The 13,341-nt window shown below is 38.7% G+C and overlaps 1 protein-coding gene across 9 annotated transcripts in view; it reads left to right on the forward strand.

Annotated features, from left to right (window-relative positions):
* PTPN13 (protein tyrosine phosphatase non-receptor type 13) overlaps window positions 1-10,151 on the forward strand; it is a 187,367-nt gene extending 177,216 nt beyond the window's left edge. For 8 of the 9 annotated variants that reach the window (XM_032800218.2, XM_075066128.1, XM_075066129.1 and 5 more), the window contains 6 exons: window positions 826-974; window positions 1,962-2,052; window positions 4,844-5,181; window positions 5,968-6,183; window positions 8,263-8,325; window positions 9,408-9,575. In XM_032800218.2, coding sequence (XP_032656109.1) covers window positions 826-974; window positions 1,962-2,052; window positions 4,844-5,181; window positions 5,968-6,183; window positions 8,263-8,325; window positions 9,408-9,488 — 938 coding nt within the window. In that variant the 3' untranslated portion in view covers window positions 9,489-9,575. Of the gene's footprint in view, window positions 1-825; window positions 975-1,961; window positions 2,053-4,843; window positions 5,182-5,967; window positions 6,184-8,262; window positions 8,326-9,407 lie in introns of all 9 variants that reach the window. The other variant, XM_032800220.2, reaches the window with a different exon arrangement.
* The last annotated feature ends 3,190 nt before the right edge of the window (window positions 10,152-13,341 follow it).

Raw genomic sequence — 13,341 nt, forward strand, 5'->3', positions numbered from 1 at the left:
CGTCGGATGCATCACCCACGAAAGCTCATGCTCCAAAACGTCTGTTAGTCTATAAGGTGCCACAGGATTCTTTGCTGCTTTTACAGATCCAGACTAACACGGATACCCCTCTGATACGTAAACTATTCTGGTAAAATTTTTGTATGATTCAGTAGTCACAAGCTATTTTTAACTCTCATGTCAAGGAAACTTGGATTATTAATGAGTTGTATGGTGTTTGAAAGAATAATGGACACCTGCCTTTCTAAACCAAGATTTTTTTAAAACTTTAATACAATTAACACATCTTACGCTTTTACCATTACAATGCGTTTTAAGATGACGTTTTAAAGAAAAAACTGCAAGGTGTGAGCTTGCACTTTTAAACATAAAGTCTCTGGCTCAAGTGCAGAGTAATTGATCTTGCAAATTACAATATGTCAAAAATCCATGCAAAAAATGCATTTGTTAATCATTTCAGTGTATTGACTGCAAGGAAATTAAAGATGAAAATTACTCATTCATGGTTTCTCAAATGTTGACATTTTTAATCATGAATTGATCTGTCCTGTATACAGTTCTGGGGAAAATAGTGATAAAAAGTAGCAAGCATTACCAGTGAAGGGATAATGCTGGAAGGATTGTTTATGTCATGAATCTCTTATGGGTGATCTTTTCTATAAAAAATAAGAAATATGTACATGAATAAGCAATTGACAACCTGAAAACTGGATGTGGTGGTACCTGGGAAATCTCTCATTTCATAGCACTCTACTGTAGCATGCTATAGGTTGTCCTTTCTGTTAGCTGTTTATATGTGCACATAAATCAATCTTCTGCTGCTAGATTGCCCTTTAGTGACCAATGAAGAGCTCTCTGCACTCCCAATTGTCAAAGTGCTTCCTTCAGGCAAATATACTGGAGCCAAACTGAAGTCAGTCATCCGAATGCTACGTGGACTACTGGAACAAGGAGTACCTTCTAAAGAGATTGAGGTAAACAAACTCAGGCTATTTTCAGTCCTTTGTAAAACTCTTTTTAATATGAATCATGCAATGAAAATACTCTTCACTAGGGCAGTGTGAAGCAGGTAGAAATGTAGGGCTTAATTCTGCATGGCTAAAGCAAAAGGGAGGAAAGAATACTTTTCCTCCCCTCTGTTTCAGTTTAACTACATTAACTAGACTGAGCTATATTGGCTTTAGATCTAGAAATGTGATTGAGATTTGCCCGTTTCATCAAATCCATTAATAATAATACTTAATAATTAATAATATTTCTTAAACCAGCACTTAAGCTGAAAGAACATGGAAAATGTAATGACCTCTGCAAAATCCAGCTCTCTTGATGAAAACATGGATCTCTACTCTTGTTAAAGTTGTTATTATGTTACCAGCTATGTTAAAACTTCCAGAACAAGATTACAAAGTAATTACAAGAAGATAGTTGGGGGTTTTGTTGTGGGGGGGGGGTTATTTTTTTGCAAGGCTGAATGTCTTACTCCCATGTGATGTGACTGTGAATTGTAACTACATGGGGAACTAATACTTGATAATGGATTCTTCAGTTTAGCAGAGAAAGGTATAACAAGATCCAATGGCAGGAAGTTGAAGCTAAACACTTTCATACTAGAAATGAGGTGTACGTTTTTAATAGTGTGGTTAATTAACCATTAGAACAGTTTACAAAGGGCCAAGGTAGATTCTCTATCATTGGCAATTTTAAAGTCAAGATTGGATGTTTTTAAAAAAAGATATTCTCTAGTTCAAAAGGAATTATTTGGGGGAAATTCTATGGCCTCTATTATATAGGAGGTCAGACTAGATGATCACAGTGGTCCCTTTGGCCTTGGAATCTATGAATCTATAGTGCATCATTTTTATATGTTTCTGATAGATACTGTTAATCACTTAACAGTTAAAAACTGATGGCATTTTGTTTATCCCAGCAGTTATTAATATGAGCTCACTATCTGTTTATAGAACCTTCAAGACTTAAAGCCTTTGGATCAGTGTTTGGTTGGACAAACTAAGGAAAACAGGAGGAAGAACAGATATAAAAATATACTTCCCTGTAAGTCCTAAGTAATCTGATATTAAACTTTTATGTTGATTTAACCAGAAAGGCAGTGTGGTCTGGTGGATTTGACATCAGACTGGTAAGTCCTGACTCCTGTTCCCAGTTCTGTTGAGTTACTGTGTGACTGGCCAAGCATTAAACCTCTTTGCACCTGTTGTCCCTATCTGTAGCAGAGAGATAATGCTGCTTGCCCACCCTTTTAAAGCACTTTGAGATCTGTGGATGAAAATCATTAAATGAGTGCGCCTGTTTGTTATTTTATGCCTCCCATTCTTTCCCTCCACTCTCATGTAAAACATTAATTCTATTTATGCAGCTGATCCTGTTTGTCACACACAACAGACATATACCTAGGAGGGCAGCTCGTGCTCTTAGTTATACCATTGTAAATCTGGAGTGACAAAGGTATAATAATTAATATTAATACTCTGTCTCAATCTCACTATAAAAGAATTATGCTTATATTCCATTAGTTACATGTGCATGAGGCATGAAGTCTGTGTCTAGAACTGGGAGCCAGAAAGTCTTGAGTTCTAATTTCTGCTCTGACAAAGAGTCTCTGAAGCTATGGGTAAGACACTATGGGTACGTCTACAGTTTGAGCTGGGGGTGTGATTCCCAGCTTGAGGAGACGTATCTGTGAGAGCTCATAGCTGTGCCAGTGAGAGGGGCAAGCTGATGGGCATAAACTTGGGGCAGCTGCCCCATCTCACTGCTTGCACTGCTGCAGCTATAGTCTCATTTTAGTGATCTAGCTCAATAAGTGCAAGTGTGGGTGTGTTTCCTGGAACTGGGAATCACACCCCCAGCTCGGAGTGTAAACATACTCATAGAGCCTGATTTCTAGGAGTGCTGAAAGCCCAAAACTCCAGTTCTTGTCTGTGGCAACTGCGAGGGCTCTGCACCTCTGATCATCATATTCTTAACCTCGCTGCCGCTTTTTGCTTATGTGATGTGGGGTTAATACTTTTTTCAAATAGGATATTTTGAGGATTCATTAATATTTGTGAGATGAAAAGTACTCCATAACGGTTTACAGGACCTAGGTTTAATTATGGGTGTATGGACTAGGGCTGTCAATCAATCACAGTTAACTCATGCGATTAACTCAAAAAAATGAACTGTGATTAAAAAAAATTAATCATGATTAATCACATTTATAACAATAGAATACCAATCTACCTTTATTAAATATTTTTGGATGTTTTTTTACATTTTCAAATATATTGTTTTCTGTTACAACAGAATACAAAGTATACAGTCCTCACTTTATATTCATTTTTATTACAAATATTTGCACTGTAAAAATGATCAACAAAAGAAATAGTATTTTTGAATTCACCTCATACAAGTACTGTAGTGCAATCTCTTTATCGTGAAAGTGCAACTTACAGATGTAGATTTATTTTTTTTACATAACTGCACTCAAAAACAAAACAATGTAAAACTTTAGAGTCTACAAGTCCACTCAGTCCTATTTCTTGGTCAGCCAATTGCTAAGACAAACGAGTTTACATTTACGGGAGATAATGCTGCCTGCTTCTTGTTTACGTCACCTGAAAGTGAGAATAGGTGTCTGCCTGGCACTTTTGTAGCCAGGGTTGCAAAGTATTTACGTGCTAGATATGCTAAACATTCGTATGCTTCTTCATGCTTCGGCAACCATTCCAGAGGACATGCTTCCATGCTGATGATGATCATTAAAAAATATTTTAATTAAATTTGTGACAGAACTCCTTTTGGGAGAATTTTATGTTCCCTGCTCTGTTTTACCTGCATTCTGCCATATATTTCATGTTATAGCAGTCTCGGATGATGACCCAGCACATGTTCATTTTAGAACACTTTCACAGCAGATTTGACAAAATGCAAAGAAGGTACCAGGATGAGATTTTTAAGGATAGATACAGCACTCGACCCAAGGTTTAAAAATCTGAAGTGCCTTCCAAAATCTGAGAGGGACAAGGAGTGGAGCATGCTTTCAGATCTCTTAAAAGAGCAGCACTCCAATGCAGAAACTATAGAACCTGAACCACCAAAAAAGAAAATCAACTTTCTGCTGGGGGCATCTGACTCATATGATGAAAATGAACATGCTTCTTTCTGCTCTGCTTTGTATCGTTATCGAGCAGAACCCATCACCAGCAAGGACGTATGTATTCTGGAATGGTGGTTGAAGCATAAAGGGACATATGAATCTTCAGCGCATCTGGCACATAAATATCTTGAGATGCCGGCTACAACAATGTCATGCAAACTCTTGTTCTCACTTTCAGGTGAGATTGTAAACAAGAAGTGAGCAGCATTATCTCCTGCAAATTGTAACCAAACTTGTTCATCTAAGTGATTGGCTGAAGTAGGACTGAGTGGACTTGTAGGTTCTAAAGTTTTACACTGTTTTATTATTGAATGGAGTTATTTTTTGTACATAATTCTACATTTCTAAGTTCAACTTTTATGATAAAGTGGCTGCACTACCGTACTTCTATTAGGTGAATAGGAAAATACTATTTTTTGTTTTTTATGGTGCAAATACTTGTAATCAAAAATAAATATAAAGTGAGCACCGTACACTTTGTATTCTGTGTTGTAAAATGTAGAAGAACATCCAAAATATTTAAATAAATGGTATTCTATTATTGTTTAACAGTGAGATTATTTGTGTGGTTAATCACGATACATTTTTTTAACCACACGATTAATCATGATTAAATTTTTTTAATCACGTGACAGTCCTAGTATGGACATATGTAATTAAAATATGTTTTCTATTTTGGGATTGCAGATGATACCACTAGAGTCCCCCTAGGAACTGAAGCTGGATACATCAATGCCAGCTTCATAAGAATGCCGGTGGGGAATGAAGAATTTGTCTACATTGCATGTCAAGGACCACTCCCTACTACAGTAGCAGACTTCTGGCAAATGACCTGGGAACAAAAGTGTACTGTAATAGCCATGATGACCCAGGAAGTAGAAGGAGAAAAGATAAAATGCCAGCGTTACTGGCCTGATGTGCTTGGCAAAACTATCATGGTCAATGATAGACTCCGGCTGGCCCTTGTGAGACTGCAACAGCTGAAAGGCTTTGTCATTAGAGTGCTGGAGCTAGAAGATATACAAGTAAGGAAATCAAGTCATTCTACACACACTGTGGATTTCTGGGGGGATTGGGCAGGTTCCTTTTTTGTTTGTTTGGCATGGATCCCTTTAGTCTGCATCCTGGAAAAACCACAGGATTACTTTTTTTAAAAAAAAGCTTTTTTGTCCTTATTTCTTTTGGCTATTATGATTGGGCCACTCTTCTTCCATGTAGGAATTTGAGTGAGCAGCTTCTTCCACCACTGGAATAAAATTTTGCATAAACTAGCTTGAGACCTCTTCAGCAGGTAGCTTTTTATGCACTGCTCAAGCACATCACCTCACAATGCTAATGTGCCCCTGTAACAGAAGGTCAGGACATGGCCCCATATATGCATTACTGATAATGCCTTAGATTTAGAAACAGAAAGATTTATTACAATTAAATCCATTTGTAGGTCAATTTACTCGATGAATGACTTTGTGCTAGCAGTGCAGCTAGGACAATGAAACTAAACTGATCACTTTCTCTGTTATTCATAGTCCATGTCCTTTTGCACTCGAGTTCTAATACACTCTCATCAGCCTTATTTTCCACACCTGGCAGGGAAGGGTTGACATTCAAACAAATTCACAATTATAATCGTGTAAGCCATTGTAAAAACGGTTCTGTTCACAAAACCTAAATGTTGGGTCACAATTAATTGGCGAGTCTCCCTTTACAATGGGATGTTTGGCTACAGAATGTTCTTAGGCAAGTCTTACAAGTTCTGCCAGTCGGCTTTGCCATTTCTGTATGTATTTGTTCTGTCTTTTTAAAAACCTTAGACTGGTGAATTACGGCGTGTTTCTCATCTGAATTTCACTGCCTGGCCAGACCATGACACACCAGCTCAACCAAACGACCTGCTCACTTTCATCTCCTACATGAGGCACATCCATAAATCGGGACCTATCATCACTCACTGCAGTGCAGGCATTGGACGTTCAGGGACACTTATTTGTATCGACGTGGTTCTAGGATTAATCAGCAAGGATCTTGATGTGAGTACCCACAGAATAGATTGAACTGTGCTTTTCACGAAGTGGACTGTGAGCCCTAGGAGCTATTTGGTTATTTTACTAGTGTGCAACTATTTTGAATCAAGAACTATGGTTATATCTTAACCTGATTTATTAGGTATATGGTATAAAACATCAATAACTGTTAAAACCAGAAATACTGAGAACAAAGAAAAATCTAAAAACACTGGATCTTCCTAGGTTTCAGAGCCTGAGCTTCAGCCTGAGTCGCAACTTCCAAGTGCTGTCTGTGCAGCTATTTTTAGAGCGTGAGTGTGAGCCCCTGTAGCCCAAGTCTGTTGACCGGGACTGGGAGACTCACTCCCGTGGGCTCCAAAACACTGTGTAGACATACCCTTGTAGGTTTAGAAGGATAAGACCAACATTTACAGATTGTCAAAGTAAGAAAAATGCTGCTTGAGAACTTTGAGTGTGGTGTAAGGACATTTACTTCGTATATTTTCACATGTGATGCAGACAATTTGTTGTAGTGGTTATAAAGCTTTTTTTGAATCTCAAGATCTGTTGTCATTAAATAACTATTGTTTGATACCCCCATGTAACTTCCTGTGACTGTGAATTTAAATCAATAACAATAGACAAATATTCTTAAACTCCATAATTTTGCACAACTGTGAAAATGTAAATAGATAAACATTTTAAAAGCTTAAAAGTAAACATTGATATTATCCATCAAAAATATATAATTCGGCCAAGCCTAGTTATTTAGTGACTGTAGTAATTCTTTATCATAAATTAATTAAATACTCATATTTCTTCTTATGAGTGTTTTTATAAAATGTGCTTTAGTCAACATTAAATTATCTAATACTCTGTTTGGTAAGTAACTTCCTGATTTTACACTTGAACACTTTCCACTGTAACATTCACAATTCAATTAAAGCAAATATTTAAAACAGAAAACATGCCATGCTTTTCTCATAAACAGGTTGGACATTTTGTGGAAGCTATGATAAATACAGAAGCTGTAGAATGAAGTAGTTAGCAACCTTTCATCCAAACAATAAAGCAAAACCAAAAGAGGTCACTGTTTCAGCTCCTGAGCCTGAACCTAAGTCAGTGACATGGTAAAAGAGGTTTTACGTGCCATGCCATGTTTCACAGAGATTACGTACTTCTTGTCCACAGGAGGGCATTGGCAATCTCATTTTAAAGTCATCTCATCCACCAGTTCATGGAGCAATCACTTTCCTATCATCTTGATATAAAATAAAGTGTATTGGCAGCACATTAGGGCCCAATCTTGCAAAGCATGTACATACATGCTTAATTTTGAGCACTTTCATAGTTCCATGGAAGTCAAAGGGAGTGAGTGTATAGATACTTAAAAATTGAGCCCATACTTAAGTGTTTTGCTGGTTTAGGGCCAGAGTGTGCAGCACCCTTCTAGATTGAGCTTGAGTAGAATAAAGACTGGGGAGTGTAAGGGTGTGGTGCGCAGGTAAAATGAAAGATAAAGGAAAAGTAGATGATGCAGTCACACCTCACATATTTATTGCACCTGTACAGGCTATACTGTATGCTTTCCATATACTCTACTACAGGGGTAGGCAACCTATGGCACGGGTGCCAAAGGCAGCACGCGAGCTGATTTTCAGTGGCACTCACACTGCCCAGGTCCTTGCCACTGGTCTGGGGGGCTCCGCATTTTAATTTAGTTTTAAATGAAGCTTCTTAAACATTTTAAAAACCTTATTTACTTTACATACAACAATAGTTTAGTTATATATTATCGACGTATAGAAAGAGACCTTCTGAAAAGGTTAAAATGTATTACTGGCACACGAAACCTTAAATTGGAGTGAACAAATGAAGACTCGGCACACCACTTCTGAAAGGTTGCCGACCTCTGCTCTACTATATGTCCATAGCTTGGTGGATTTACTGGCATTTGACTAATGTTTGTCTACTAGACTAAAATGCAATTTCCCTTCTGTGCCACAGGTGTATTTTCCTGTATGTGTAGGGTTTTTTTTTATTTTTTATTTTTGTTTGGTTATAACATCTCACTTGCTGCTACCGTCTGTTTGCTTTTGGCAGTTTGACATCTCTGATTTGGTGCGTACAATGAGACTACAGAGACATGGAATGGTTCAGACGGAGGTATGTCTACCTTGGTTTACCAAGGTGTACTTTAATAAAGATTTTTAGCTGAATTTCTCATCTCTCAAAAAATTGTGATAAGCACATAGATTGTGCTAGATGTCTGTAGTAGGAAATATTGTAGAATGACTCACTTTGTACCCCAGAAACTCAACCTGATTGTTGTTGGAGTGAAATCAAATGTTAATATACGGACAGAATTCCTAATACTGCAGGTAATTTTGGACAAGCTTCATAACATGCAAATACAAGAGTATGCAAATATAGTGTGTGCAAATTTACATGTAGTGAACTGTGTTAATCTGGGCTATAAAAGATCTGACAGTCTCATTCTAGAATTCTTGAATTAAACTCCTTATTCCGTTCTGGAAGCACTTATTTTACTCCAGCTGGAAGTAATAGCACATTAGTGCCTTTTTACCTATTCTAAGGCTAAAAAAGCAATTGCATTTTATCTACTTATGTTATCCATAGCATTATGGTAATTGGATGAATGACTTTTAAGACTGAAAGGCTGAAAAAGCCTCCTAACCTGAACCTAGAGAAGACAGTGAATACAAGAGCACGGAGTTCTCAAGCCTTATTTAATAAAAAATACAAAATTATCCAAAAATAGACCCAAACCCTGTGGTATCCTCATTGTAAACTGGGAGGTTGCATTACAGACCTGGGCTCTATTCCCAACTGTGCCACTGACTTGCTGTGTGACCTTGGTCCAGTCACTTCACTCCTTGGTGTTTCCCTTTCCTCATTTGTAAGCCGCTCTGAGGTCTGCAGATGGCAAACCTTATATAAGGACAAAGTAGTGGTGGTGATGGTGGGATTAGGAATCAAACTAAATATTAACCAGGAGGCAAATCCACATGGAGTTCACTTGAAAACTGGGCAACCCATTCTTGACCCCCTTATTTTCTTTAAGCCTTGTCTCATACCATTCACTCATCATATTCTCTCGTTAATAAACTATATGAATTAGTATTCAAATAAGGAACTCTGCCACCTGTGAAGTACAGGTAGAGAGAGGCACCTTGTTTAGCTAATGTGAACATTCTGTTTAATATGTTTGATTCTTCCTCTCACAGGATCAGTACATTTTCTGCTATCAAGTTGTCCTCTGTGTCCTGAAACATCTGCAAGCTGAAGAACAGAAGAGAGGCAAATAAAATACCAGAGCCTGAAGTGCTTTTAAAAATAAAAAGCAACAGAGGCAGAGGCTCCTGCATATTTTGTTCGTTCTGCCAATATTATTCCAGTCCTTTTCTTCATTCTCTATCAACCATCTCTTCTATGCAGTCTGTCCTTCATGCCACTTATAGTACATGGTAAAGGGCAAGACAATGCAGTACCCTACTCCCCCCATCCCATAGTTTTGGGGTTCTTTATGTACCAGGAAAAATAATATTTAATAAAGTTGCATTTTTGCAGCTTCCTTATTCTCCGATAAATTACTGAAGTAAAAATGTTTTAAAATCAAAATTGTAATAATGCCTTCTGTGGGTATGCAACTATTTTTTAGTATTTGTTTCTGCTGCAGTGGGAGGAGGGTGGGAAAATACGGCAGTATTTTATCCTGGTGGATTTTCTTACAGGGACATTTTATTAGTCTATTTTAAAGCTTGTTTATAGCAGATCTCTCTCTTTCAGCATTTTGATATAGTAGAGCAATTTTACAGGGGATACTTGAAATCAGTATTTAAGCTTTACAAACTTTACACCTATTAGCCTAGAAAAGGGTAGTGAATGTTTACTGTAAGTATCACAGTTTATAATGTTTACTTCATAAGAGTTTCATGTATATATTTATATACTTTTATAAAAAAAAAAAACCTGAATTATCAGGTGCCTAAATTTATAGCTGATTAGGCATTTCCACTGTGTAAATAAAAATACATTTTAAAATGTACGTAGGTGTGTTTATGTCCACGAGATGTCTGTTTGTCTGTCCTTACACAGCAGTCTTCACTGAGCTATCTGAGCACCTTATGTTTCAAATCAATTGGGATATACCTTTTATCTTCCTTTCCATTTCTTCCCCTGCCCAAAGCTAGTGTGTGTTTAGTTGTTGGAGCTTTAAGAAAACAATATATATTCAATATGGAACAGTACTCTGTAACCTATGCTGATAAGGTGTACTAAGTAGCAGTTGCACTGCATCTCACATTTCAAGGTAAAAGCTGGGCTCAGAGATCTGTGAATATGCAATCTTTCATTCCCAAATTATTAGCCTGCCGAGATCTTGTATCCCAAAACTGAGACTCGAGGCATTTTAATTGACATTGCAACACCCCAGCTTAAAAATAATTAGAGCTTTTTCTCTTGTCTCATCAATAGAACGATCATCCTTGTTACAGAAATCATATGTGGCTTAGCCAGTATCCAGTGAACCATGACAGCTGAGGAAATATATTGCTTAAACTGCAGTGTAGTGTTGTTGGGATTCCCTCTGAAACCTTTTCCATTTGGCTTATCCAGAACACCTTGTCCAGTTCTGGCAGAACACACCATCCAGTTCTCTTCTCTGAGATCCAAAACACTCAGTTCAACTCTGGATTTCATCATGCAGGGTCCTTTATTTGTCACACAGCAAAGCTACACTGAGTTGATCAGACTCAACCAGAGGGGATGGGTATAGCCCAGGCATACCACACATTCAGAATTACACAGACAACCTCTGCCTTTATATACATTTACATATTACATTGTATCCACATATTTTTGGAGTGGCTTTCTTACTGTGCGGGAACTAATTCCTGTGCAGCATGCTCTGTCCACGTGCTGTTCCGTGGAACCTGATCTTTACATTCCAGTTTTATCTTGTCCTTAGTCCCTAGCATCAAGGTGTTGGTGCTTATCTTAGCTAGCACAGACATCCTGACTCTAGCATACTGTTTGTCAAGCCCCTATTTGCAACTTAACCTTCCATTCACCTTTCCAATTATGCCCACTAAGAAATTAGGCAAGTTACTTATGTGCAGCCAGGCCTACAAGTGTGATGGAACAATTCAGGCTAGCTCATGAGAAAGGGAAGAGAGATTGAACAGTTAGGTCATATTGTGGAACAATATACCATTCTGAAAGGACTCAAAAATGAAGACTTCATATATTTCAGGAATGGAGTTGTCAATGGGCAGTGTAGTTAATGTAAAGCAAATGAATATAGTCAGCAAAAATGCTAGTTACTGTTTTGACTTAACTAGTGGATGCAGCATTTGGGGCTTTTTAGGAAATAAAATGATAGTAGTGAGGTGAAGGCTGCCAGGGTGGCACCCAGCAAGCCTAATTTGTCTTCTTTGTGTCGTAATTGTCTGTTATTTCTTTAAGTAGCCTGTTGCTTGTTCTGGAACTTGCCCATGGGGAATGAGCTTCTGCTTGTTTGTTTGTTTGTTTGTTTTTTGTGTTGTTTTTTTTTAATTTCCCACCAGTCAGCATGATTGGCTCCTGGTTGCGCAACCTACTTTTAAAAAAGCTTTAAAAGGCTGCTTGCTGTGCAGTTTATTCGCCATATAGGAAAGGAGGATAATTAGTGTGAGGAGCTGTTCTCCTACAGAAACTGTTACGCCCCTCCTGAAGGAGACGGGATAGGGCTGGATCTTACAACTGGAAACTTCCTACATCTGGATGGATAAAACATCAACAAAAGGACTAAACACTCTTATTGCTCAGCTTGCCTCCTGCTGAAGAGGAGTCATGCAGGGGGACTCCTCCCATCAGCTGAGGTTCCACATGGCAGAAGGGGGATAAAAAACCCAAACCAAAGGAACGACTCTCTCTACCAATATGGTGCTGCTGCATGTCTGAAGATGGAATTTTGGGACCACAGTAGGCCTTTAGGACTTGATCCAAACCTCAGTGAAGTCAACAGATAGAGTCCTATTGATTTTAGTGAGCTTAGATGGCTTCTTAGTGAAATTTTGACAGGAAAACTAAGACACATGAGAGATGTTCTGTTTAATAATTACCCCAGTATCTGAGAGAATATGATTACAAATTGACTACACTGTCACTTTTAAGTAAGACCCAGAATTTGGGCTTGCTTCTTTTTTTTTAAGCAGGACACACAGAAACTCATATGAATGGAAGTTTGTCTTAAATTAAACTTGGATTGGGGGCTCTAAAAATGGCATCTTCCGAAAAGATCAGCTGATCCCGCTCCCTGAGTCAAATTCTCCCTCAATTCAACAATGTCAAATCATAGTAACTAATGAAGTTATTCTAGATTTAGACTAATGTGACAGCAGAATTTGGCCCAAAGAACAAATCACTTTAATCGCAAAGTGCTGCTTTTACAGTCATGTTAAGTCAATGGAGTTACTCTGATCCGACACTGATTTAACTAAGAACAGAATTTGGTCTTTTTTTTTTCTCTTGGCAGTGTCCCTTTAAGCAGTGAAAAAATAAGATTTCATCGAATTATTGCAAACCTCAGAGAGACCCAATTCAGGAAAGGACTTGCATACCTGCTAAGTACTGTGCTGAATAGAATTGCTTTCCTGAATGAGGCCAAAAAGATATACTTAAGGCCAGGGCCGGCTCTAGCAATTTCGTCACCCCAAGCATGGCAGCATGCCACGGGGGGCACTCTGCTGCTCGCTGGTCCCGTGGCTCCAGTGGACCTCCCGCAGGCTTTCCTGCAGGGGGTCGGGTGGTCCCGTGGCTCCAGTGGACCTCCTGCAGGCGTGCCTGCGGATTCTCTACCGGAGTCGCGGGACCAGCGGACCCTCTACAGTCAGCCTGCGGGAGCTCCACCGGAGCCGCCTGCTGCCCTCCCAGCAACTGGCAGAGCGCCCCTGGCAGCATGCTGCCCCAAGCACACGCTTGGCGTGCTGTAGCCTGGAGCTGGCCCTGCTTAAGGCCTTTCTCCAAATCAAAATTAACATACTATTGAGAATTGAATCCTTTTCTAAAACTCCCAAGTTACAAGCACATCATATACAACCTCATTTTCTAGATCAGAAGTGGGCAAACTACAGCCTGCAGGCCACATCCGGCCCACAGAAATGTTCTGCCTGGCTGTTG

Source organism: Chelonoidis abingdonii, chromosome 5, assembly GCF_003597395.2.
Source record: "Chelonoidis abingdonii isolate Lonesome George chromosome 5, CheloAbing_2.0, whole genome shotgun sequence".
In the NCBI taxonomy this organism is placed as follows: Eukaryota; Metazoa; Chordata; order Testudines; family Testudinidae; genus Chelonoidis; species Chelonoidis abingdonii.